The sequence below is a fragment of the Melospiza melodia genome, chromosome 13 (genome assembly GCF_035770615.1).
Source record: "Melospiza melodia melodia isolate bMelMel2 chromosome 13, bMelMel2.pri, whole genome shotgun sequence".
Lineage (NCBI taxonomy): Eukaryota > Metazoa > Chordata > Aves > Passeriformes > Passerellidae > Melospiza > Melospiza melodia.
Window position 1 is genome coordinate 2872929 of NC_086206.1, and position 19914 is coordinate 2892842.

Here is a 19914-nt window from a genome sequence, read left to right on the forward strand (position 1 = left end):
TATCAAATGTTGAACTTCTTTCTTAGAAGTGAGATTTCTGTGTGCCAGATCGCATAGATTCAGGGTCAATTTTGAGGATAGGGTGAGGGAGACTGTGGTAGGGCCTGACTCTACACTTGCTGCTCGAGCACCCTGTGGAAGCTGGACACATACTGAGAGGGTGAGATGCCCCCTTCCAGCTGGAAGAGGAGGCTTTGCTCAGCAGTAGGATGGCAACAGCATAGTGTCCTCATGCACTCTAGTTTTAGAAACCTATAAAAAGCCTCAAGAACTGCCTTGATTGTGAGGGGGAGGGACGTGCACTTAAAAGTCTGAATAGTGTGCAGATCCTCTTGCTGTTTCCTTCCAAGCTGAGTGGAACCACCCCTGTATGGGCCTGAAACTAAATGAGGGGTTAAATGAAGGTGGTCTTGAGGGAGTTGTTCTGGGGTCTCTGAGTCTGTGGCAGCTTCAAGCCCTGCATTGCAACTGCTCTCCTTGCTCTCCCTTGTCTGCAAGGCCCATTTTGCTTTTTTTGGTCTAAATATCTCATAAAGCACCCTGAATTGTTGGGGTTTTTTTAAAGACTGTAGATTATTAAGCCAGGGGAGTATTTTGCAAAAGAGAATGTACAGTTACTGAGCTGTGGTATTGCAAAGCCAGGTAATTGCATTTTTATAGATGGGGTGTCTGGTGGACCCCCAGAGAGATGGGCTCACATCACAATAACCAACCTCTGGGAAATTTGCCCTGTTATCCAAGTTTTTGTATCTACAGACAAGGTCCCCTCTGTGTGTGGGGTGGTCTCTGGTGGGATTCAGACAGAGCTGCAGGAGGGCCTGGGCTCTTCTGCCATATCAAACATTGGTGATGCCTGTTGGGAAGAGCATCTGTTCTGTGAAATGCAGAATGAGCTCAGCTCTATTCTGAGGGTCCCTACCTCTTGTGGTCATTGGGGGTCCTGTCTGGGCTGTGTCCACAGCTGACATGGGTGTTCCTGTAGCCAGGGCCACTGGAAGAGGCTTGCTTAGCTAGGGCAGGAAGCCAACCTTGCTTCTAAGGAAAAAAGTGTTTAAATAATTTTCTGCTGCTTGGATGTGGCTGGCTGGGAACACTTCAGTAGTAAATCCTGGTTGTTCTCTACTGGTGAGCTCCATGCCCTCTCTGGAGCTGGGTGTCCGCCCTGTCCTTGTTCCAGGATCTCCTGTGGGACTTGTTCCTCTGATCCGATGCTGTGGAAATACAGGTAAGAGTGGAAGGTTGGACTGGGAGGAGAAACTTGCTCTTGCCCTGTATTAGGCTAGAAACAAAGTGCCCTGATTGGGGTGGAGCACAGTCCACACAGCTATGGCAGGTGTGGCATGTGGGGGGTGTATACATGGGAAAATATTTGTTTAATTGTGTTAGGAATTTACGCGTTATTAAGGAAATTATGGGTTGCGGTAATTACATTTAGATATGGACAATATTGGACAAACTAGACTAGTGAAGAGCTTTTTTATTTTCAGCACATCAGTTTCAGGACATTGTTAGACAATGGAGACAGGATGTTAACGGCTCGCTGATCTACAGGGAATGCCCAGGAGGTGTGGCTTTACAGCATAGCATAAAACCATCTCAGCTTAGAATTCACCCAATCATACACAGAACAACACATATTGACAAGAATTCTATCTAATCATATGAAACACACGTGATGGTAGATAAAACAAAGACTGGTTCATAAGAGACAAAGAACAGAGCTCTATTCATGCTAACCTTCTAAAGATGTACATTAAATAACCTTGTTACCATCCATAAACCAATTCTACAGAAGCCTATTGTTATTTGTCACATATGCTCTACTGCTTAGGAAACTTTTCTGCTGTATTTGCAATGCTAGCAAAACTTCAGTCTGAGGCCTATACTTTTTTAACCATTTCCTAAAATCCCTCTAACTTTATGGATTCCAGCAATTCACCAAAATGTGGGGGGTGTATATATGGGAAAATATATGTCTAATTGTGTCAGGAACTTACGCATTACTAAGGAAACCGTGGGCTGCGGCAACTACGTCCAGATATGGACAACACTGGACAAACCAGACCAGTGAGGAGCTTTTTTTATTTTCAGCACATCAGTTTCAGGACATTGTTAGACAACGGAGACAGGATGTTAACAGCTCGCTGATCTACAGAAAATGCTAAAGACGTAGAACATTACAGCATAACATAAAACTATCTCAAATTTCAACCAATCATACATAAAACAACACATATTGACAAAAATTCTATCTAATCATATAAAACACACGTAATAGTAAGTAAAACAAAAACTAATTCATAAAAAAAGAAAAAACAAAACTCTATTTATACTAACCTTCTAAAAATATACATTAAATAACCTTGTTACCATCCATAAACCAATTCTACAGAAGCCTATTGTTATTTGTCACGTATACTCTACTACTTAAAAAACATTTCTGCTGTATTTACAATACTAACAAAACTTCAATCTAAAACCTATACTTTTTTAACCATTTCCTAAAAACCCTCTAACTTTATAAATTCCAACATGGCACCCCTTCAGGGCACAGCCTCAGGGGCTGCCCCTGTGCCTGCTCCTGGTTCAGCTCTCAGGAGCAGGAGAGCTATATTTAGTCATGTTATTTCTGCAAGCAAAGTTATCCACAGTGCTGGGCAGTACATGACCTGGGCTCCCAGAGCCTCTCTCAGGGCTATGTACCTGTAAAACAGGAGCTAAAATTAGGCACAGGGATCGAAAAGGAGATGGGAGCCCTGGCTTCACCCATGATGATGGCTGAGTGGACAGTGGATGCCCAAAGCAGCCCTTGTGCTCCAGGGCTGCTCTGCAGGCTGAACCCATTGTGCTGCCTAACTGGAGGAGATGGAGATCTGCTGGGTGTGGTTCCTTTGCAAAGGACCACAGTACATCTGTGGGGACATGTGTGCTTCCCTGCTCCCCATGCCAGGAGCTGGGAGGAGTGGGAGTATTGCTGGCCAGATTCCCACCATTCTTCCACAGGTTTCCTTTATGCACCTGGCCACGTTGCCTTCCTTCCTCCAGGGACAGCAAAATAAAATTCTCTTCATAGCGAGCAGAATTGAGGAAATACTTGGGAGCTAATTCCCCTGGAGTTTGTTTTCCCAAACATCTGAAGTTGCCAGCCAGGATTGCTCAGCAGCAGCTGGGGGGGTTTGAGGGGCTCCTAGAGGAGCAGGCTGTGCTCCAGCTGCTGGACTGGAACTGCTGCTGGCTGCTGACTGCTGGTGGCAGCCAGGCCTCTTGATGGTGGGAGTGGGATAAGGCAGGCAGACCTCAGCTGTCCTCCCTCTTTTCCCTTCTTCCTTCTGTGAGCCCTCTGAACACACTGGTTCTGGGCTGGGAGGCTGCTGCTGCCTCTGCTGTGCTGTTGGGCCATCCTCCATTGCCAAATGCACCCCAAACCCACGGCTGCCTTGAGCCCGTTTTCCCCACCCTGTGGGGCCATGGTGCCTGTAGTTCTGCAAGAGGCCTGGCAGGCCTACAGCCCTTCACCAACAGACATTCCCAGCCTCCTGAAACAGAAACAGCCTAATCCTCCCCACAACACATCACAATCCCCTCCTGGGGAGAGGGGAGCCTGGCTGCAGAGCTCATTCGTGTGACAAGCACGAGGAGGGGATCTGGGTCCCTGCCTGCTCCTGCTCTGCCCAGGGACTTTTTCAGTTATTTTGGGAGATTTGGGTTGTGCTGAGTGTGCATCTCTGTCCAAGCACTCTGGGCTGCTACTCTGCAAACAAATGCTGCTGTTCCCAGCCGCTGCCAAGATGCTGGTGGGGCCCAGCAGGGTGGGCAGCTGCTGGCAAAGGCCGGTCAGTCCCATGGCCTGCACTGCCTCTGGCTGGGGCTGTCTGCCCTGGCTGGGACAGAGGCAGAGAGAATTAGAGAATCATGGAGTGGTTTGGGTTGGAAGAGACCTTAAAGCTCACCTCATTCCCCTCCATGACATGGGCAGGGCCACTTTTTCACTAGACCAGGCTGCTGCAAGCCCCATCAGCCTGGCTTTGAACACTTCCAAGAAATGGCAGGGTGATCAGTGCCACCCACATTGCTACTGCTAGCTGCCACCTTCCTGCTGCAGGTGGGTGTGTGGGGATGACCACAGCTGTGCAGTGCCCATCCTGACTCCCACAGAGGCCTTGAGATGAGCCATGGCTGCAGAGACACTTCCTCCAGCATCACTCAAACCACCCTGCCAGCAGCTGTGCTGACAGGCCCAGTAAGTGCTCTCTGTAGCCTGATTAAATCAGTCAAAACCTGAGGAGAGATTTTAAATAAATTCACCAGGCTTTGGGTCAGCAAAATGCAAATGAAGTAAAGATGCAGCTCATAGCAATCTGCAAAAAGTGGCTGTTTCTTTACCTCATGGAGCTCAAGGAGAGTGGAAGACATCAGGTCCTCAATCTCTGATGGAGGTCTAAGAACTTTTCAAATACTACCAAGTATGTTTGAAAGCTTCAATGTGTTCAGTAGATGCTGGAGTGACATCTTTTCTACATGCTGTAAAAAAACCCCCAATTCTACTTCCTAACATGCTTGGACTTTTCTGAAATATCTAGCAGCCCTACACAGGGTTTTCAGAACAGGCTTGGGTTCTTAAGTATTATTTTCTGGCGGGGATATTGAAATTTTCTAGTCTGAATTTAAAGCCATTATCCTGATGAATATAAAAGTAAGATGAAATGGAGGTAAAAATAAAAACCCCCATGGATATTTGAGTTTAGTTATGTAGCACTCTGATTTCACTTTCTTACCTCTCCCTTCCCCAAGAACCATTTCCATCCCCCAGCCTGGGGTTTGGGAGCCTGGCAGTAACACAGGGGCACAGTGTGTGCTGCAGTCTGCTGAGAAGACACATGCTCAACATCCCAATTTTGCAAGTTTACGTAAATTTCCCCGTTTGTGCTTCAAAGTGTTCCATGGCATCACGCAGCATAAAAGAGCAGCTGAGACAAGCAGTGCATCTGACCTTTCTGAAGCATTGCAGAACCCATTGAAATTAGCCACTCATAATGAAGATAAATGTTATCCAGTAAAGCCTACTTGTTGATTTTATGATACTTTGCATGTTTTAGAACAGATGGAGAAAGAAGAGCCTTTTGTTGTCATTGCAGGTGTCACTAGTACAGCTCATTCGGTGTATTGACAACAAAGCATTTTTAAATAACTCTTTGTCTGTGTGTTTCAGTAGAAAAAGCACTGGCTAAGAAAAAGATTTTTATCAGTACCACTAGAAACAAAAGGAAAAAAAGAAAATATTCACATTATTCCTTTGGTACCAGGCTTTCCCGGCCATTGCAAACCTGTTGCAAGTTTTCCTCAAAAGCCACCACGCACCACGGGTGGAGGAGAGTGGCGCTGGGTCCCCAGGTGCAGCACGGCGGGGCAGGCGGGAGCTGCGCGTCCTCGCCGGCCTCGCTGCAGCCAGGGGCAGGCACAGCCACCCCAGAGGGTGCTGCAGGCCGGCTCCGCACACGGCTGCACTCCCAGACACAATCCCGGCTCTTTTCCCGTGAGGAGCACTCTGTGAGTGTTCCCGGGTGAGCTCTGGGAGCGGTGTGAGCGCCGTGCAAACAGAGACACCGGGCTGGGCTCAGTAACAGAGCCTCAGGGGCCTCGGAGCGTTCCCAGCTTCAGAGAAGGGACCAGGAAAAGGAACCCAACGAGTGAGGCCAGGACACTGGGCTGGCAGTGCGTGGGTCCCCGGCGGTGTGCCAGGCCAGTGGGAGCTCAGCTCAGGCACAGCAGGGCAGGGGCAGTGGGAGCTCAGCTCAGGCACGGCAGGGCCGGGCCACAGCGGGGCCGGGGCAGTTGGAGCTCACCTCAGGCACGGGAGGGCCGGGGCAGTTGGAGCTCAGCCCAGGCACGGCAGGGCCGGGGCAGTTGGAGCTCAGCCCAGGCACGGCAGGGCCGGGGCAGTTGGAGCTCACCTCAGGCACGGGAGGGCCGGGGCAGTTGGAGCTCACCTCAGGCACGGCAGGGTCGGGGCAGTTGGAGCTCAGCCCAGGCACGGCAGGGCCGGGGCAGTTGGAGCTCACCTCAGGCACGGCAGGGTCGGGGCAGTTGGAGCTCAGCCCAGGCACGGCAGGGCCGGGGCAGTTGGAGCTCACCTCAGGCACGGCAGGGCCGGGGCAGTTGGAGCTCAGCTCAGGCACGGCAGGGCCGGGGCAGTTGGAGCTCAGCCCAGGCACGGCAGGGCCGGGGCAGTTGGAGCTCACCTCAGGCACGGCAGGGCCGGGGCAGTTGGAGCTCAGCTCAGGCACGGCAGGGCCGGGGCACAGCGGGGCCGGGCCACAGCGGGAGCTCAGCTCAGGCACGGCGGGGCCGGGGCAGTTGGAGCTCAGCTCAGGCACAGCGGGGCCGGGGCAGTGGGAGCTCAGCTCAGGCACGGGAGGGCCGGGGCACAGCGGGGCCGGGCCACAGCGGGAGCTCAGCTCAGGCACGGCGGGGCCGGGGCAGTTGGAGCTCAGCTCAGGCACAGCGGGGCCGGGGCAGTGGGAGCTCAGCTCAGGCACGGGAGGGCCGGGGCAGTTGGAGCTCAGCTCAGGCACGGCAGGGCCAGGGCAGTGGGAGCTCAGCTCAGGCACGGCAGGGCCGGGGCAGTTGGAGCTCAGCTCAGGCACGGCGGGGCCGGGGCAGTGGGAGCTCAGCTCAGGCACGGCAGGGCCGGGCCACAGCGGGGCCGGGGCAGTGGGAGCTCAGCTCAGGCACGGCGGGGCCGGGGCACAGGAAGACCTCGTCCCCAGGACCGGCCGGGGCTGCACTCGCCGGAGCCTCCCCTGCACCAGCCCGGCCAGAGGGGACCGAGTGTGGCACCGAGGGCCTCTCAGAACGGGCACTGGCTCTGCGGCGGGCAGGGTAGCGGGCACCCAGCCCCTCATGGGCACCCCTTGCCGCTTTTCCCCTCCCGGAGCCGCTGGCCGAGCCCCAGGCGCCCGCTGGGCCCAGCTCCCGGGGCTGGGGCTGGGCTTGAGGGACAGCGCATCCCCCAGCCTCGGTCTGCTCATCCTGAGCTGGGCACGATCCATGGGTGGGACAGGAGCATCTGCTTCCCCCATTCCTTTGTGTGGAAAGCAAAAAAAAAAAATGTTGCAAGATTCACACTAGGGGCCAGTCCCGACATCCAACAGCAGGCGGCCAAGGAGAGGTTTCTGTCTATCGCCTGAAATGAAACAGAGTTGGGATCTTGTTGTTCACTTCTGCCTGGAAAGTCCTTTTCCTCATCTGAAATAGTCCCATTCCTCATCTGAAATAGTCCCATTCCTCTTCTAACATAGTCCCATTCCGTGTCTGAAAGCTTCTGTGTGTCTGGCCTAGAACACACTACCCACATGAGAGCAAGGAGAGCTCAACCCTGTGCTTTCCTTGGGACTTTCCCCTGGAAAACTTCTTTGCTGTGTTGTTTTGAAATGTGTTACTGCAGGGAACGCACTCTACATTTTAAAGTAATTTTTAAGTTCTGTGTCTAATGGCAAACCCCAGGGTGAGCCTGGGTGCTGGCAGGAAGCAGAACTGGCTGCCAGCACATCAACAGCAGGGATGGAGCTCCAGCCAGCCCTTGGGGCTCCATCTGGGACCAGGGACAGGAGCCAAGGAGCTGTGGCAGGGGAGCAGAGTTATCACAGGCTCATCTCCAGGAAATTTCTTAGAGGCATTTTCACTAACATACAAAAAAAAAAAAAAAGTTTTTTACACAGAGAAAATGGACTTCATTTTCTGTCCCCACTAAAGGATATGTAAAGCTCAGTACAGTAAATATATAATGATGTTCAAAAGGAAGCAGCATCCAAATTATTAAAATTGCACTTGGATTTTCTGTAAATACTAAATAATTTTCAACTGTAATCATCATTTCTACACTCCAAAGATTGACACAATTACAATTAATACTTAGATGGGAAGTAATTATATGGTTCTTACTGCTATATAAATTATACCATTACTGAGTCATATGCACATGATGAGATATAAGGTAAGCATGCATTTTTTGCTAAGTAGATGACAGTAAATATGTATGTTGCTAAAATGAGACAATTCTTTTGCAGTTCAGCAAGATTTTCAATATTCTCAGTACACTACACCCAAAAGAACAAAAATTCACCATTTTGCACTGCAGAACTGCTGGCACGCATTGCTAGAAGGTAAGGCTGTATTTCACATTTGTGTTTTTAACAGGGAGAGCTGCTCCTCTCCATAAAGTTTTCATTTCAAGAGTGTGGGGGTATGCACAGCACCCTGCAATGAGAGAAACAACCCTCTGCCCCAGCTCAGAGGGGCAGAGATGCACAGAAGTGCCTCAGTCAGGTTTACTGGCAGGGCAGTCGGCAGAGAGGGAAGCACAGGGGGCTCTGTGCAGAATGGGATTGCAGAATGGGATTGGCTTCCATCGGCCTTTTGTTTTCTAATCACTTCTAGTTTTGAAATTTTGAAGTGAATTGTTTTTATACTTGGGTGCTTTGTGAAACCCGCCTTAGCCTTTGTGATCAAGGAGGAGAGTTTGGATGCAGTTGGGTCCAGAAGTGCCCTGCAGGGGAACCAGGCTCTGCTGGGACTTCTCTGTGTGGATCCACCTCTGCCTTCTCTGGTGGCATATGGGAGCCCTCCTCGGTCACCACTCAGGCTAAGTTTAGCCATAGCCACTGACCTTTGGGGATGGTGGGTGTGCTGTGACACCCAGCTGCCCTTTTTCAGCAGAAAAAGGGGTGTCCTGTTCAGCTCGTGCATGGGGACTTACTTCCCCTCAGTATTTCTGCATTTAATATCCTTGGTGTGCAGCTCCAGCTCTAGGTGGCCTGGGGCTTCCTGGGATTTTGCAGTGCTGGGGTTGCACTCCAGCAACCCAGATGCTTTGGGAGCTCTGCCTGTGCAGATAAGTCCTGCCTGCTGTCACAGACACTGCCTGTCCTTTCCAGCTTAGGTCAGGGTGTCACGTCTTAAATTTGTCGCTTAAAAATGTGTGCTGACTGCTGACTGTGCTCTTAAAGGCCAGCTGCAGTCTGAGCGTGTGCTTTGGAGTGGCCCACTGTGCTGGTGATCCTGGGCTGCTCTCACCTCATGATCAACTTTCCCCATGGTGGTGGGGGCACGGGTGCTATGCCAGCCTTGCAAACAGAGCTTGGGCCGTGCAGTTGTGTGCCAGGAGCAGGGATTGTGCTTTCAGCTGAGGCAATGCTTTGTCCTTTGCAGGTCTTTGATCCCCAACTGAGTCATCGCCGACTTGATTCAAGATGCCCCCCATCGGAGGCCCTGCAGGCTACACTCCTCCTGAAGGAGGATGGGGATGGGCTGTGGTCGTCGGAGCCTTCATTTCCATTGGCTTTTCCTATGCCTTCCCCAAATCTATCACAGTGTTCTTCAAAGAAATTGAGGTCATCTTCAATGCCTCCAGCAGCAAAGTGTCCTGGATCTCCTCCATCATGCTGGCTGTTATGTATGCAGGAGGTAAGTGGGGTGGAGGCAGTGGTACTTGTGCTCCTGCATCACAGCACAAGATGCTGCTCTCCTGCTGGGACTGGTGATTCCCACCTGGCTGTGGTGACAACTACCAAAATTTTGCTAACACTTTGAATTCTCTCCTTATCTGAGAGCAAAACCTCCCTTAATGAGTTTTCTTAAAGGAGGCTGCTCAGAAAGTTCCATTTAATGCCCAGAATGCAAAAACCGGGTTAATGTGTCCTCTGCAAAGCTGTAAAATCTTTCCGGGGAATTATGACTTGTGTAATTCTGCCCTTGTCCTTGTTACAGTGAGTTGCAGGTGCTGTGTCTACTCCCAGCATCCTCCTGAAGGCCAGGGAGCTGCTCTGCCACATGTGGCAATGTGGCAACTCTGCTCTTAGGGGCACTTTCAGATAAGACATTGATTTTTATTTTTTTTTTTTTCAATTCAGGGAATAGTGGGTGTATGTAGGCATCTGTCCTCAGTTTCTACTCAGCACAGTTGTGCTTGGAGTGCACTGAAGCCTCGTGCCACATGTTACTGCTTGCTGGTGCCAAGCAGTGCTGTAGGCAGCTTGTGCTGATTGAGAATGGGAGTGTGCACTGCAAGTGCAGAGACACGAGCAGAATAAGGCAAACCCACATAAACTAAAACAGCTCCAATCCCTCCCCTGTCCTTCAGAAGCTGCCTTTTGAAGACTTTTAACTCTCTAGCTGAGTACTTCATGCATGTTTTTATGGGCAAACAGCATGCAGTGTTCCTGGTCTCCAGAGCCTGGGGTCTTGTATGTGCCTGCAAACACAGTCTTGTGCTGGGCTGAAAGAAACACTGTGAGCCTGCTGTTGTGGCCACTTCAGAGGCAAGTGGGAGCTTGTCCCTGCTGCCAGTCCCCAGCTGGCAGGTTGCCTGCAGCCTTGTTGGATTTGTGCATCCAAAGGAGCTGACGTCAGCTCCCGGCTGAGCACGAGGCCTTTCCTCTGCAGGCTCTGCTTTGTCCTCGCTCAGCTGGCGAAGCGACCAGCACGGTTCCCTGCTCCAGTGTTGTAACAAGCTTGTAAACCCTGTACCTGCCTTAATGAGACCCAATCTGGGCCATTCCTCCTCTCCCAATAGCTCAGAGCTGGCTCTTCTGGGGGCACTGTCTGGAGCTGCCTGGCAGCAGGGGTAAGAGCTCCCTCCTCCAGTACTGGAGTAGCAGTTGTCCCCGTGTCCCCCTCCCTCCATGATGATTCTGTCCCTCCTGCTTTCACTGAGCTGTAGCCATTAAATTCCAGCAGCTGCTGGTCTTGGTCTGCTTGGCCATATGCTGGTGGCAGAGATGCTGAAAGTACCCCAGATCTACCTGGGTGCATTTTTCCCTAGAAGGTGGTCAAGTACTGAACAGGCTTCCCAGAACAGTGGCCACAGCCCCAAGGCTGCCAGAGCTCAAGGAGCATTTTGGACAATTCTCTCAAGCAGAAGGTGGGATTGTTGGGGTTGTCCTTCGAAGAGCCAGGAGCTGGACTCGATCCTTGAGGATCGCTTCCATCTCAGAACTTTTTATTCATCCCCCAGCTGCTGAAGCACTGGAATTGCTGCTGCCCCATTCATTGCTGCCTGAAACCAGACCCTTTACAGAGTCTGAACTGGAGCAGTCCCAGTGTGCATCCCATTTTCCCTGTCTCCTAGGACACCTGCCTGCTTGGAGGCTGAAAAAGTAGTTCATCCTCTGGAGTAGTAAAATCTCACAGAGCTGGGGCAGCTTCTGTCCTGGCTAGGGCTAGCTGTGAGGAAGCAGCACATTTCCCTCCAGCTGCCCTGTGCAGTCACCATCAGGATGCATGGATGTCCTGGTGTCAAATGCTCCTTTGTCAGCCCCATGTTGGGATTAGATTCCATTATTTACGTGTTTTTGGCAGCTTGAGCAATCAAGTTCGATCAGGTAACGTTTAGTCAAAAACACTTCCAGTGAATCTAGAAAACAGGTATGGGTATTGTTTTCCTTTAGAAAAGGGGGGGATGAGGAGAATTGCCCCTAGAGTACCTGGCACTGCCCAGCTGCGTGGCTTCCTGCTGATTGCCCTGTGGAGCCTGCTATTTTCAGGGGGACTTCCCGGAAGAAAGGCTGTGGCTGCATTTAGACTCTTCAGGGCCATCACATTTGCTGAGTTCAAGGTTCAGGTTTTGCAAAGTGCTGAGTGCTCTGTGCACCTTGTGGTGTGGCAGCTCCCAGGTGCTGCTGCCGCCCCCTCTCACAGGACCCAGAGCCATGGCCCATCCCTGGTGGCATTGCACTGGAGCTTCTGGTAGCAGAGAGCAGAATGCTGTGAGGCTGGGAGCAGACTCTGCAGCACCAAGGCTTCTGTAACCTGCTCCAGACTTTGTTTAAACTGGGCAAAAAGGTCAAGTACCGTCCAAGGACCCATGAATAACATGTTGACAACCTCTCTGTCTGTTAATGGCAGAGCAAGGTCTGTTAATATTCAATGGATGTTCATTCAGTGAATTTAAATACATTTTAGTGTCTGTAGAGCATGCTTGGCAGTCTCTAATCACTGTTTGCTTTGGATTAAAGCGCCTGATACTGAAGCACTTAAAAGGGCAATTGGCCCCTGTCTGCATTAGGGATAGCAGTGAAAACAGAAGCACCCCTTCTCCTGGGGCACTGCTGCTCCTCCCCAAGCCCGGAGGAGCTCCACTTGCTCCCAGAGAAGGTGTTTCCTCACAGCTTCATCTGGTCTTGCTCAGAAACCTCTGTCAGGAGATGTGCAGTTGCTTTGTGGCTGAGACCCCAGCTCATGGTGAGTGGGTGGCTGCAAGCAGGGCAGAGCCCCCAGTGCAGCATGAGGCAGGTGGCTTTGGCCTGTCCCAAAGCCCTGTCTCTGGGGGCAGGTGGTGGCCGGGCAGCTCCTCTTTCAGCCCACAGAAGGCAACTTGCTCACAGAAGTCAAAGCTTTCTGTGCTTCCATAATTTTCTCTCTCTTGTGGTTGGTTTAGATTAGATATTTAGGAAGAAATTCTTCCATGAGGATGATGAGGCCCTGGCACAGAGAAGCCTAGAAAAGCTGTGTCTTCTCCATCCCTGGAAATGGCCAAGAGCGGGTTGGATTGCAGCAACCTGTTCTAGTAGGAAATGTCCCTGCCCAGGGCAAGGAGCTGGAACAAGATGATCTTTAAGGTCCCTTCCAACCCAAACCATTTTGTGATTCTCTTGTCTCCAGCTGCCTCTGAACCTTCTGTCCTTTCCCCTTACCCCAGTCCCCTCCCTGGGAGAAACAAAGCTGTGTGAAAGCTGGAATCATCTGGCAGTAAAGATGCAGTGTGCTTGTGTGTGTATTTGGTCTGTCATGCAAAGATAACTCCTCTCTGGTGCATCTCCTTTGTTTGCCCAGGTCCCATCAGCAGCATCCTGGTGAACAAGTACGGCAGCCGGCCCATCATACTGGTAGGCGGCTGCCTCTCCGGCTTAGGGCTGACCGCAGCCTCCTTCTGCAACACGGTGGAGGGGCTCTACTTCTGTATTGGGGTCATAGGGGGTAAGTGACAGCTCTGCCCTAGTGGGGCAGTGAAAGGAGCAACTTCAACCCAGTAATTATGAGTTGATGTCTGAATTTGCATGAGTTCTGGTTCTTGTCGCTGCCTGGGTGCCTCTTTAGCTGGCAGCAGGGGCTGACTCCTGCTTACGCCAGCTGGGAAGTGGGTGAGTCAGTTGTTGGAATGGACTGTCTGGGGCACTGGTGGAATCACCATCCCTGGAAGTGTTCAAAAAGCATGTGGATGTCACACTTGGGGCATGGGTTAATGGGGACCTGGCAGTGCTGGGGGGATGGTTGGACTCCATTTTCTTAGAGGACTTTTCTAACCTAAATGATTCCATGATTCTAAGTTGGAAATGGAGCTGTGAACTCCCCAGAAGTAAAACCCCACTTGTCCTACTAGCCCTTCTGCCAGTGCTGCTGGAGGCACCCCAGACTTGAGCCCCTTATCTCTCTCCTGCAGGTCTTGGACTTGCCTTCAACCTGAACCCTGCCTTAACCATGATTGGCAAGTACTTCTTTAAGAGGCGTCCACTGGCCAATGGGCTGGCAATGGCAGGCAGCCCTGTCTTCCTCTCTACCCTGGCACCCCTCAACCAGTTCTTCTTTGGCATATTTGGCTGGCGTGGCAGCTTCCTCATCCTGGGTAGCCTCCTGCTGAACTGCTGCGTGGCTGGATCCCTGATGCGGCCCATAGGTCCCAAGCCAGTTCAGAAGAAGGAGACCAATAAGGAAGCACAGCAGGAGGATGGGAAAGCGGGGAAAAAGGATGATGGTGACACCAGCACAGACCTCACTGATGGAAAGGCCAAGCAAGAGAAGGGCTCAGTCTTCAAGACAATCAACAAATTCTTGGACCTGACTCTATTCAAACACAGGGGCTTCCTGCTCTATCTGTCAGGCAATGTAATAATGTTCTTCGGGGTGTTTGCTCCCTTGGTCTTCCTCAGCAATTATGCAAAGAGCAAGAAGATTCCTAGTGACTCGGCAGCCTTCCTGCTCTCCATACTGGCCTTTGTGGACATGTTTGCCAGACCTTCCATGGGACTGGTGGCAAACACCAAGTGGGTCAGACCCCGCATCCAATATTTCTTTGCCATTGCTATTATTTACAATGGTGTTTGCCACATCTTGCTCCCCATGTCCCCCAACTATACTGGCTTCTGCATTTATGCTGGCTTCTTTGGCTACGCCTTTGGCTGGCTGAGCTCGGTTCTCTTTGAGACCCTGATGGACCTGGTGGGAGCTCAGCGGTTCTCCAGTGCTGTTGGCCTGGTGACCATCGTGGAGTGCTGCCCTGTTCTTCTGGGACCCCCTGTGCTAGGTAGGATGTGCTGTGCCTGGAAAACTCACTTGAGGGCATGGTTTTAGTGGGGTGGTGCTGGGTTGGTGATTGAACTTTGATCTTAAAGGTCTTTCCCAACCTTAATGATTCTATGGTTCTTTGACTCTGGCTGTCCTGCCTGGACTTGCTGAGTGGTGGTGGGTTCCCTTGAGCCATGGGCAGCCCATGGCACTGGGGCAGTAGTCTGTAGACCACTGAGGAATGGCCAAGGAAGTGGGATCTGAACCCGTGGCACAGGGTAGGGGAGCAGGGAGTAAAGGAATGTGGGACAGGTCCTTGTCTGAATGTGAGGGTGATGGGCTTGGGCTGCTCTTGGGAATATCTTCATGACCTGGAGCTGCTTTGGGGGCTTCTTGCTGAACTGTACACTCTTGTCTTTTAGGGAAACTCAATGACATGTATGGTGACTACAAGTACACATACTGGGCCTGTGGGGTTGTCCTGATCATCGCCGGGACCTACCTCTTCATCGGGATGGGCATCAACTATCGCCTGGTGGCCAAGGAGGAGAAAGCGAAGAAGGAAAGGATGGAGGACGAGACCAACCTGGATGAGGCTGGGAAGAAGAAAGAGGAAAAAACTGATGCAGCCTCCTCACCTCAGAAGAATGTCAAAGAGCAGGAGAGCCGCATGTGAGGGACCAGTCTTTATCCCAGAGTGTCGGGGAAGTGCTGCTGCCCTGGTGTGGCAGCCAGGGCAGAGCTCTGCTGGCACTGGGGGGCTGTAAGAAGTGTTTAAACCTGGTGTTCATTTTAAAACAGGCTCTGAATTGTCTTTCCATCTGTGTTAAAGGTAAGAGGACTACACATGCAGTATCCTCGTGTGTCCAGGGGCAGGGGGCTTTTATAGGCTCGCTTTTTAACAGTAACATGAATGTACTAATATGTGCCTTACAGCCTCCATATCTAGCTGAATCTGAACGAGCCTTAACTCTAAACTGTGCTTTAGCTTGGGTTGGGGGGCAGGGGGATATGTGTGTGTTTTGGGGAGTTTTCTTGTTAAAAAGCCATAAAAAGCAGGATACTGGATTTGTTGAAGCACAATGGGCTTCAGGGCCAGCCCTGGATGAATACTGCTTCATACACTTCTTACTGCAGGTCCTCTGCAGGGGAGATGCAGGCATGGGGCAAGGTGCTCCTTAACCCTCATGCCCAGTGCCTCCCGGCTCTTTAGGTGGTCTTTAGGTATGTTTTGAAAACTCTTTAGCTATTGTAGTTCTTTAAAATCCCTGTTTTTGTAGCTGTTCTCTCATGGGATGTTCAGGTTGAAGAAAGATGGCTGGGGTTCTTGTTGGGCAGTGTCACCCACTCCAGGGCTGTGGCAGCCCTGCTTGCCCAAGCCTTCCTTGGGGACTGTTGGAGTCCCCCCTGCCTCCCCACTCTGCCTCAATAGTGCCTCTTCTCAGCCCAGTGCCAGGTGATGTGAAATGGGCTCAGGTTGTGCTGCTGGCATTCACGCTGCTGGTGGCTGTGCTGGCCCATCCTGCCCATGGATGCTTCCACCAGAGCATCCCATCCAGCCAGGTGTTTTGGGTGCCTGGCCTTGGGCAGAGCGGTGAGGTGAGTGGAGATGGTACATCCCTGAGACTTTTTCTGCTTTTGCTCTTTTATCTGTTAGAGAAACCTCTTTTACTTGCTTCTGTTCAGCTGAGATCTTAAGGCACTGGATGCTGAACCTCTCACATCTAGGACACCTAAGGGGGAGGAAAGAATTTGTACGTATTTATTTTTTAGTGTTGGAAAATATCTCAATGTACGTGGAGCGGGTTAATGGCTCTCAAGTTCTAGTAATGTTGAGCAGAATTCATGTTAAGAGGCTTGAGTTTTTTCAAATAAACTTGGTTTTTTTACAATTTACCTATCAAATGTTGAACTTCTTTCTTAGAAGTGAGATTTCTGTGTGCCAGATCGCATAGATTCAGGGTCAATTTTGAGGATAGGGTGATGGGGGCTGTGGTAGGGCCTGACTCTACACTTGCTGCTCGAGCACCCTGTGGAAGCTGGGCACATACTGAGAGGGTGAGATGCCCCCTTCCAGCTGGAAGAGGAGGCTTTGCTCAGCAGTAGGATGGCAACAGCATAGTGTCCTCATGCACTCTAGTTTTAGAAACCTATAAAAAGCCTCAAGAACTGCCTTGATTGTGAGGGGGAGGGATGTGCACTTAAAAGTCTGAATAGTGTGCAGATCCTCTTGCTGTTTCCTTCCAAGCTGAGTGGAACCACCCCTGTATGGGCCTGAAACTAAATGAGGGGTTAAATGAAGGTGGTCTTGAGGGAGTTGTTCTGGGGTCTCTGAGTCTGTGGCAGCTTCAAGCTCTGCATTGCAACTGCTCTCCTTGCTCTCCCTTGTCTGCAAGGCCCATTTTGCTTTTTTTGGTCTAAATATCTCATAAAGCACCCTGAATTGTTGGTGTTTTTTTTAAAGACTGTAGATTATTAAGCCAGGGGAGTATTTTCCAAAAGAGGATGTACAGTTACTGAGCTGTGGTATTGCAAAGCCAGGTAATTGTATTTTTATAGATGGGGTGTCTGGTGGACCCCCAGAGAGATGGGCTCACATCACAATAACTAGCCCCTGGGAAATTTGCCCTGTTATCCAAGTTTTTGTATCTACAGACAAGGTCCCCTCTGTGTGTGGGGTGGTCTCTGGTGGGATTCAGACAGAGCTGCAGGAGGGCCTGGGCTCTTCTGCCATATCAAACATTGGTGATGCCTGTTGGGAAGAGCATCTGTTCTGTGAAATGCAGAATGAGCTCAGCTCTATTCTGAGGGTCCCTACCTCTTGTGGTCATTGGGGGTCCTGTCTGGGCTGTGTCCACAGCTGACATGGGTGTTCCTGTAGCCAGGGCCACTGGAAGAGGCTTGCTTAGCTAGGGCAGGAAGCCAACCTTGCTTCTAAGGAAAAAAGTGTTTAAATAATTTCCTGCTGCTTGGATGTGGCTGGCTGGGAACACTTCAGTAGTAAATCCTGGTTGTTCTCTACTGGTGAGCTCTATGCCCTCTCTGGAGCTGGGTGTCCGCCCTGTCCTTGTTCCAGGATCTCCTGTGGGACTTGTTCCTCTGATCCGATGCTGTGGAAATGCAGGTAAGAGTGGAAGGTTGGACTGGGAGGAGAAACTTGCTCTTGCCCTGTATTAGGCTAGAAACAAAGTGCCCTGATTGGGGTGGAGCACAGTCCACACAGCTATGGCAGGTGTGGCATGTGGGGGGTGTATACATGGGAAAATATTTGTTTAATTGTATTAGGAATTTACGCGTTATTAAGGAAATTATGGGTTGCGGTAATTACATTTAGATATGGACAATATTGGACAAACTAGACTAGTGAAGAGCTTTTTTATTTTCAGCACATCAGTTTCAGGACGTTGTTAGACAATGGAGACAGGATGTTAACGGCTCGCTGATCTACAGGGAATGCCCAGGAGGTGTGGCATTACAGCAGAGCATAAAACCATCTCAGCTTAGAATTCACCCAATCATACACAGAACAACACATATTGACAAGAATTCTATCTAATCATATGAAACACACGTGATGGTAGGTAAAACAAAGACTGGTTCATAAGATACTGGCTGGGGCTGTCTGCCCTGGCTGGGACAGAGGCAGAGAGAATTAGAGAATCATGGAGTGGTTTGGGTTGGAAGAGACCTTAAAGCTCACCTCATTCCCCTCCATGACATGGGCAGGGCCACTTTTTCACTAGACCAGGCTGCTGCAAGCCCCATCAGCCTGGCTTTGAACACTTCCAAGAAATGGCAGGGTGATCAGTGCCACCCACATTGCTACTGCTAGCTGCCACCTTCCTGCTGCAGGTGGGTGTGTGGGGATGACCACAGCTGTGCAGTGCCCATCCTGACTCCCACAGAGGCCTTGAGATGAGCCATGGCTGCACAGACACTTCCTCCAGCATCACTCAAACCACCCTGCCAGCAGCTGTGCTGACAGGCCCAGTAAGTGCTCTCTGTTAGCCTGATTAAATCAGTCAAAACCTGAGGAGAGATTTTAAATAAATTCATCAGGCTTTGGGTCAGCAAAATGCAAATGAAGTAAAGATGCAGCTCATAGGAATCTGCAAGAAGTGGCTGTTTCTTTACCTCATGGAGCTCAAGGAGAGTGGAAGACATCAGGTCCTCAGTCTCTGATGGAGGTCTAAGAACTTTTCAAATACTACCAAGTATGTTTGAAAGCTTCAGTGTGTTCAGTAGATGCTGGAGTGACACCTTTCCTACATGCTGTAAAAAAAAAACCCCAATTCTACTTCCTAACATGCTGGGACTTTTCTGAAATATCTAGCAGCCCTACACAGGGTTTTCAGAACAGACTTGGGTTCTTAAATATTATTTTCTGATGGGGAAATTGAAATTTTCTAGTCTGAATTTAAAGCCATTGTCCTGATGAATATAAAAGTAAGATGAAATGGAGGTAAAAATAAAAACCCCCATGGATATTTGAGTTTAGTTATGTAGCACTCTGATTTCACTTTCTTACCTCTCCCTTCCCCAAGAACCATTTCCATCCCCCAGCCTGGGGTTTGGGAGCCTGGCAGTAACACAGGGGCACAGTGTGTGCTGCAGTCTGCTGAGAAGACACATGCTCAACATCCCAATTTTCAGGAAATATCCCAGATCTTAATTGCCCTGCAGTTAGTGTGGCTGAGGAAATAGGTTCTTAATTTGTCTGGCTCCAGCAGAAATGTTTTTCAGGTTAACTCAGTAGAGAAAGGGTATTTGATAGGAGACATTTAACATATAAGGTAAGCATGCATTTTTTCCTAAGTAGATGACAGTAAATATGTATGTTGCTAAAATGAGACAATTCTTTTGCAGTTCAGCAAGATTTTCAATATTCTCAGTACACTATACCCAAAAGAACAAAAATTCACCATTTTGCACTGCAGAACTGCTGGCACGCATTGCTAGAAGGTAAGGCTCTATTTCACATTTGTGTTTTTAACAGGGAGAGCTGCTCCTCTCCATAAAGTTTTCATTTCAAGAGTGTGGGGGTATGCACAGCACCCTGCAATGAGAGAAACAACCCTCTGCCCCAGCTCAGAGGGGCAGAGATGCACAGAAGTGCCTCAGTCAGGTTTACTGGCAGGGCAGTGGGCAGAGAGGGAAGCACAGGGGGCTCTGTGCAGAATGGAATTGCAGAATGGGATTGGCTTCCATCTGCCTGCAGCCCTGCACAGCTGTCCCTGCACTGGAACAGGCTGTCCCTGCAGCCCTGCACAGCTGTCCCTGCATCCCTGCACAGCTGTCAGTGCCCTGGGCTGGCTGTCCCTGCAGCCCTGCCCAGCTGTCCCTGCCCTGGGCTGGCTGTCCCTGCAGCCCTGCCCAGCTGTCCCTGCCCTGGGCTGGCTGTCCCTGCAGCCCTGCACAGCTGTCACTGCACTGGGCTGGCTGTCCCTGCCCTGCACAGCTGTCCCTGCATCCCTGCACAGCTGTCCCTGCAGCCCTGCACAGCTGTCCCTGCCCTGGGCTGGCTGTCCCTGCAGCCCTGCACAGCTGTCACTGCACTGGGCTGGCTGTCCCTGCCCTGCACAGCTGTCCCTGCATCCCTGCACAGCTGTCCCTGCAGCCCTGCACAGCTGTCCCTGC

At 50.8% G+C, this 19914-nt stretch overlaps 1 protein-coding gene across 1 annotated transcript; it reads left to right on the top strand.

The window, feature by feature from the left end:
• The first annotated feature begins 1182 nt into the window (after window positions 1-1182).
• Window positions 1183-16057, top strand: LOC134424105 (monocarboxylate transporter 1-like). Its single transcript, XM_063167599.1, has 6 exons — window positions 1183-1225; window positions 8067-8162; window positions 9208-9462; window positions 12829-12972; window positions 13436-14296; window positions 14700-16057. The coding sequence occupies exons 3-6, from the start codon at window positions 9249-9251 to the stop codon at window positions 14951-14953; spliced, it is 1473 nt and encodes a 490-aa protein (XP_063023669.1). The 5' UTR covers window positions 1183-1225; window positions 8067-8162; window positions 9208-9248; the 3' UTR covers window positions 14954-16057.
• The last annotated feature ends 3857 nt before the right edge of the window (window positions 16058-19914 follow it).

What these genes read in the sequence shown, in the direction of transcription:
- LOC134424105 (XM_063167599.1), top strand. Translation starts at nt 9,249, where the DNA reads ATGCCCCCCATCGGAGGCCCTGCAGGCTACACTCCTCCTGAAGGAGGA. An exon ending in GGCTGTTATGTATGCAGGAG is followed by an intron (nt 9,463 to 12,828) that starts GTAAGTGGGGTG and finishes TTGTTTGCCCAG; the next exon opens with GTCCCATCAGCAGCATCCTG. An exon ending in CTGTATTGGGGTCATAGGGG is followed by an intron (nt 12,973 to 13,435) that starts GTAAGTGACAGC and finishes TCTCTCCTGCAG; the next exon opens with GTCTTGGACTTGCCTTCAAC.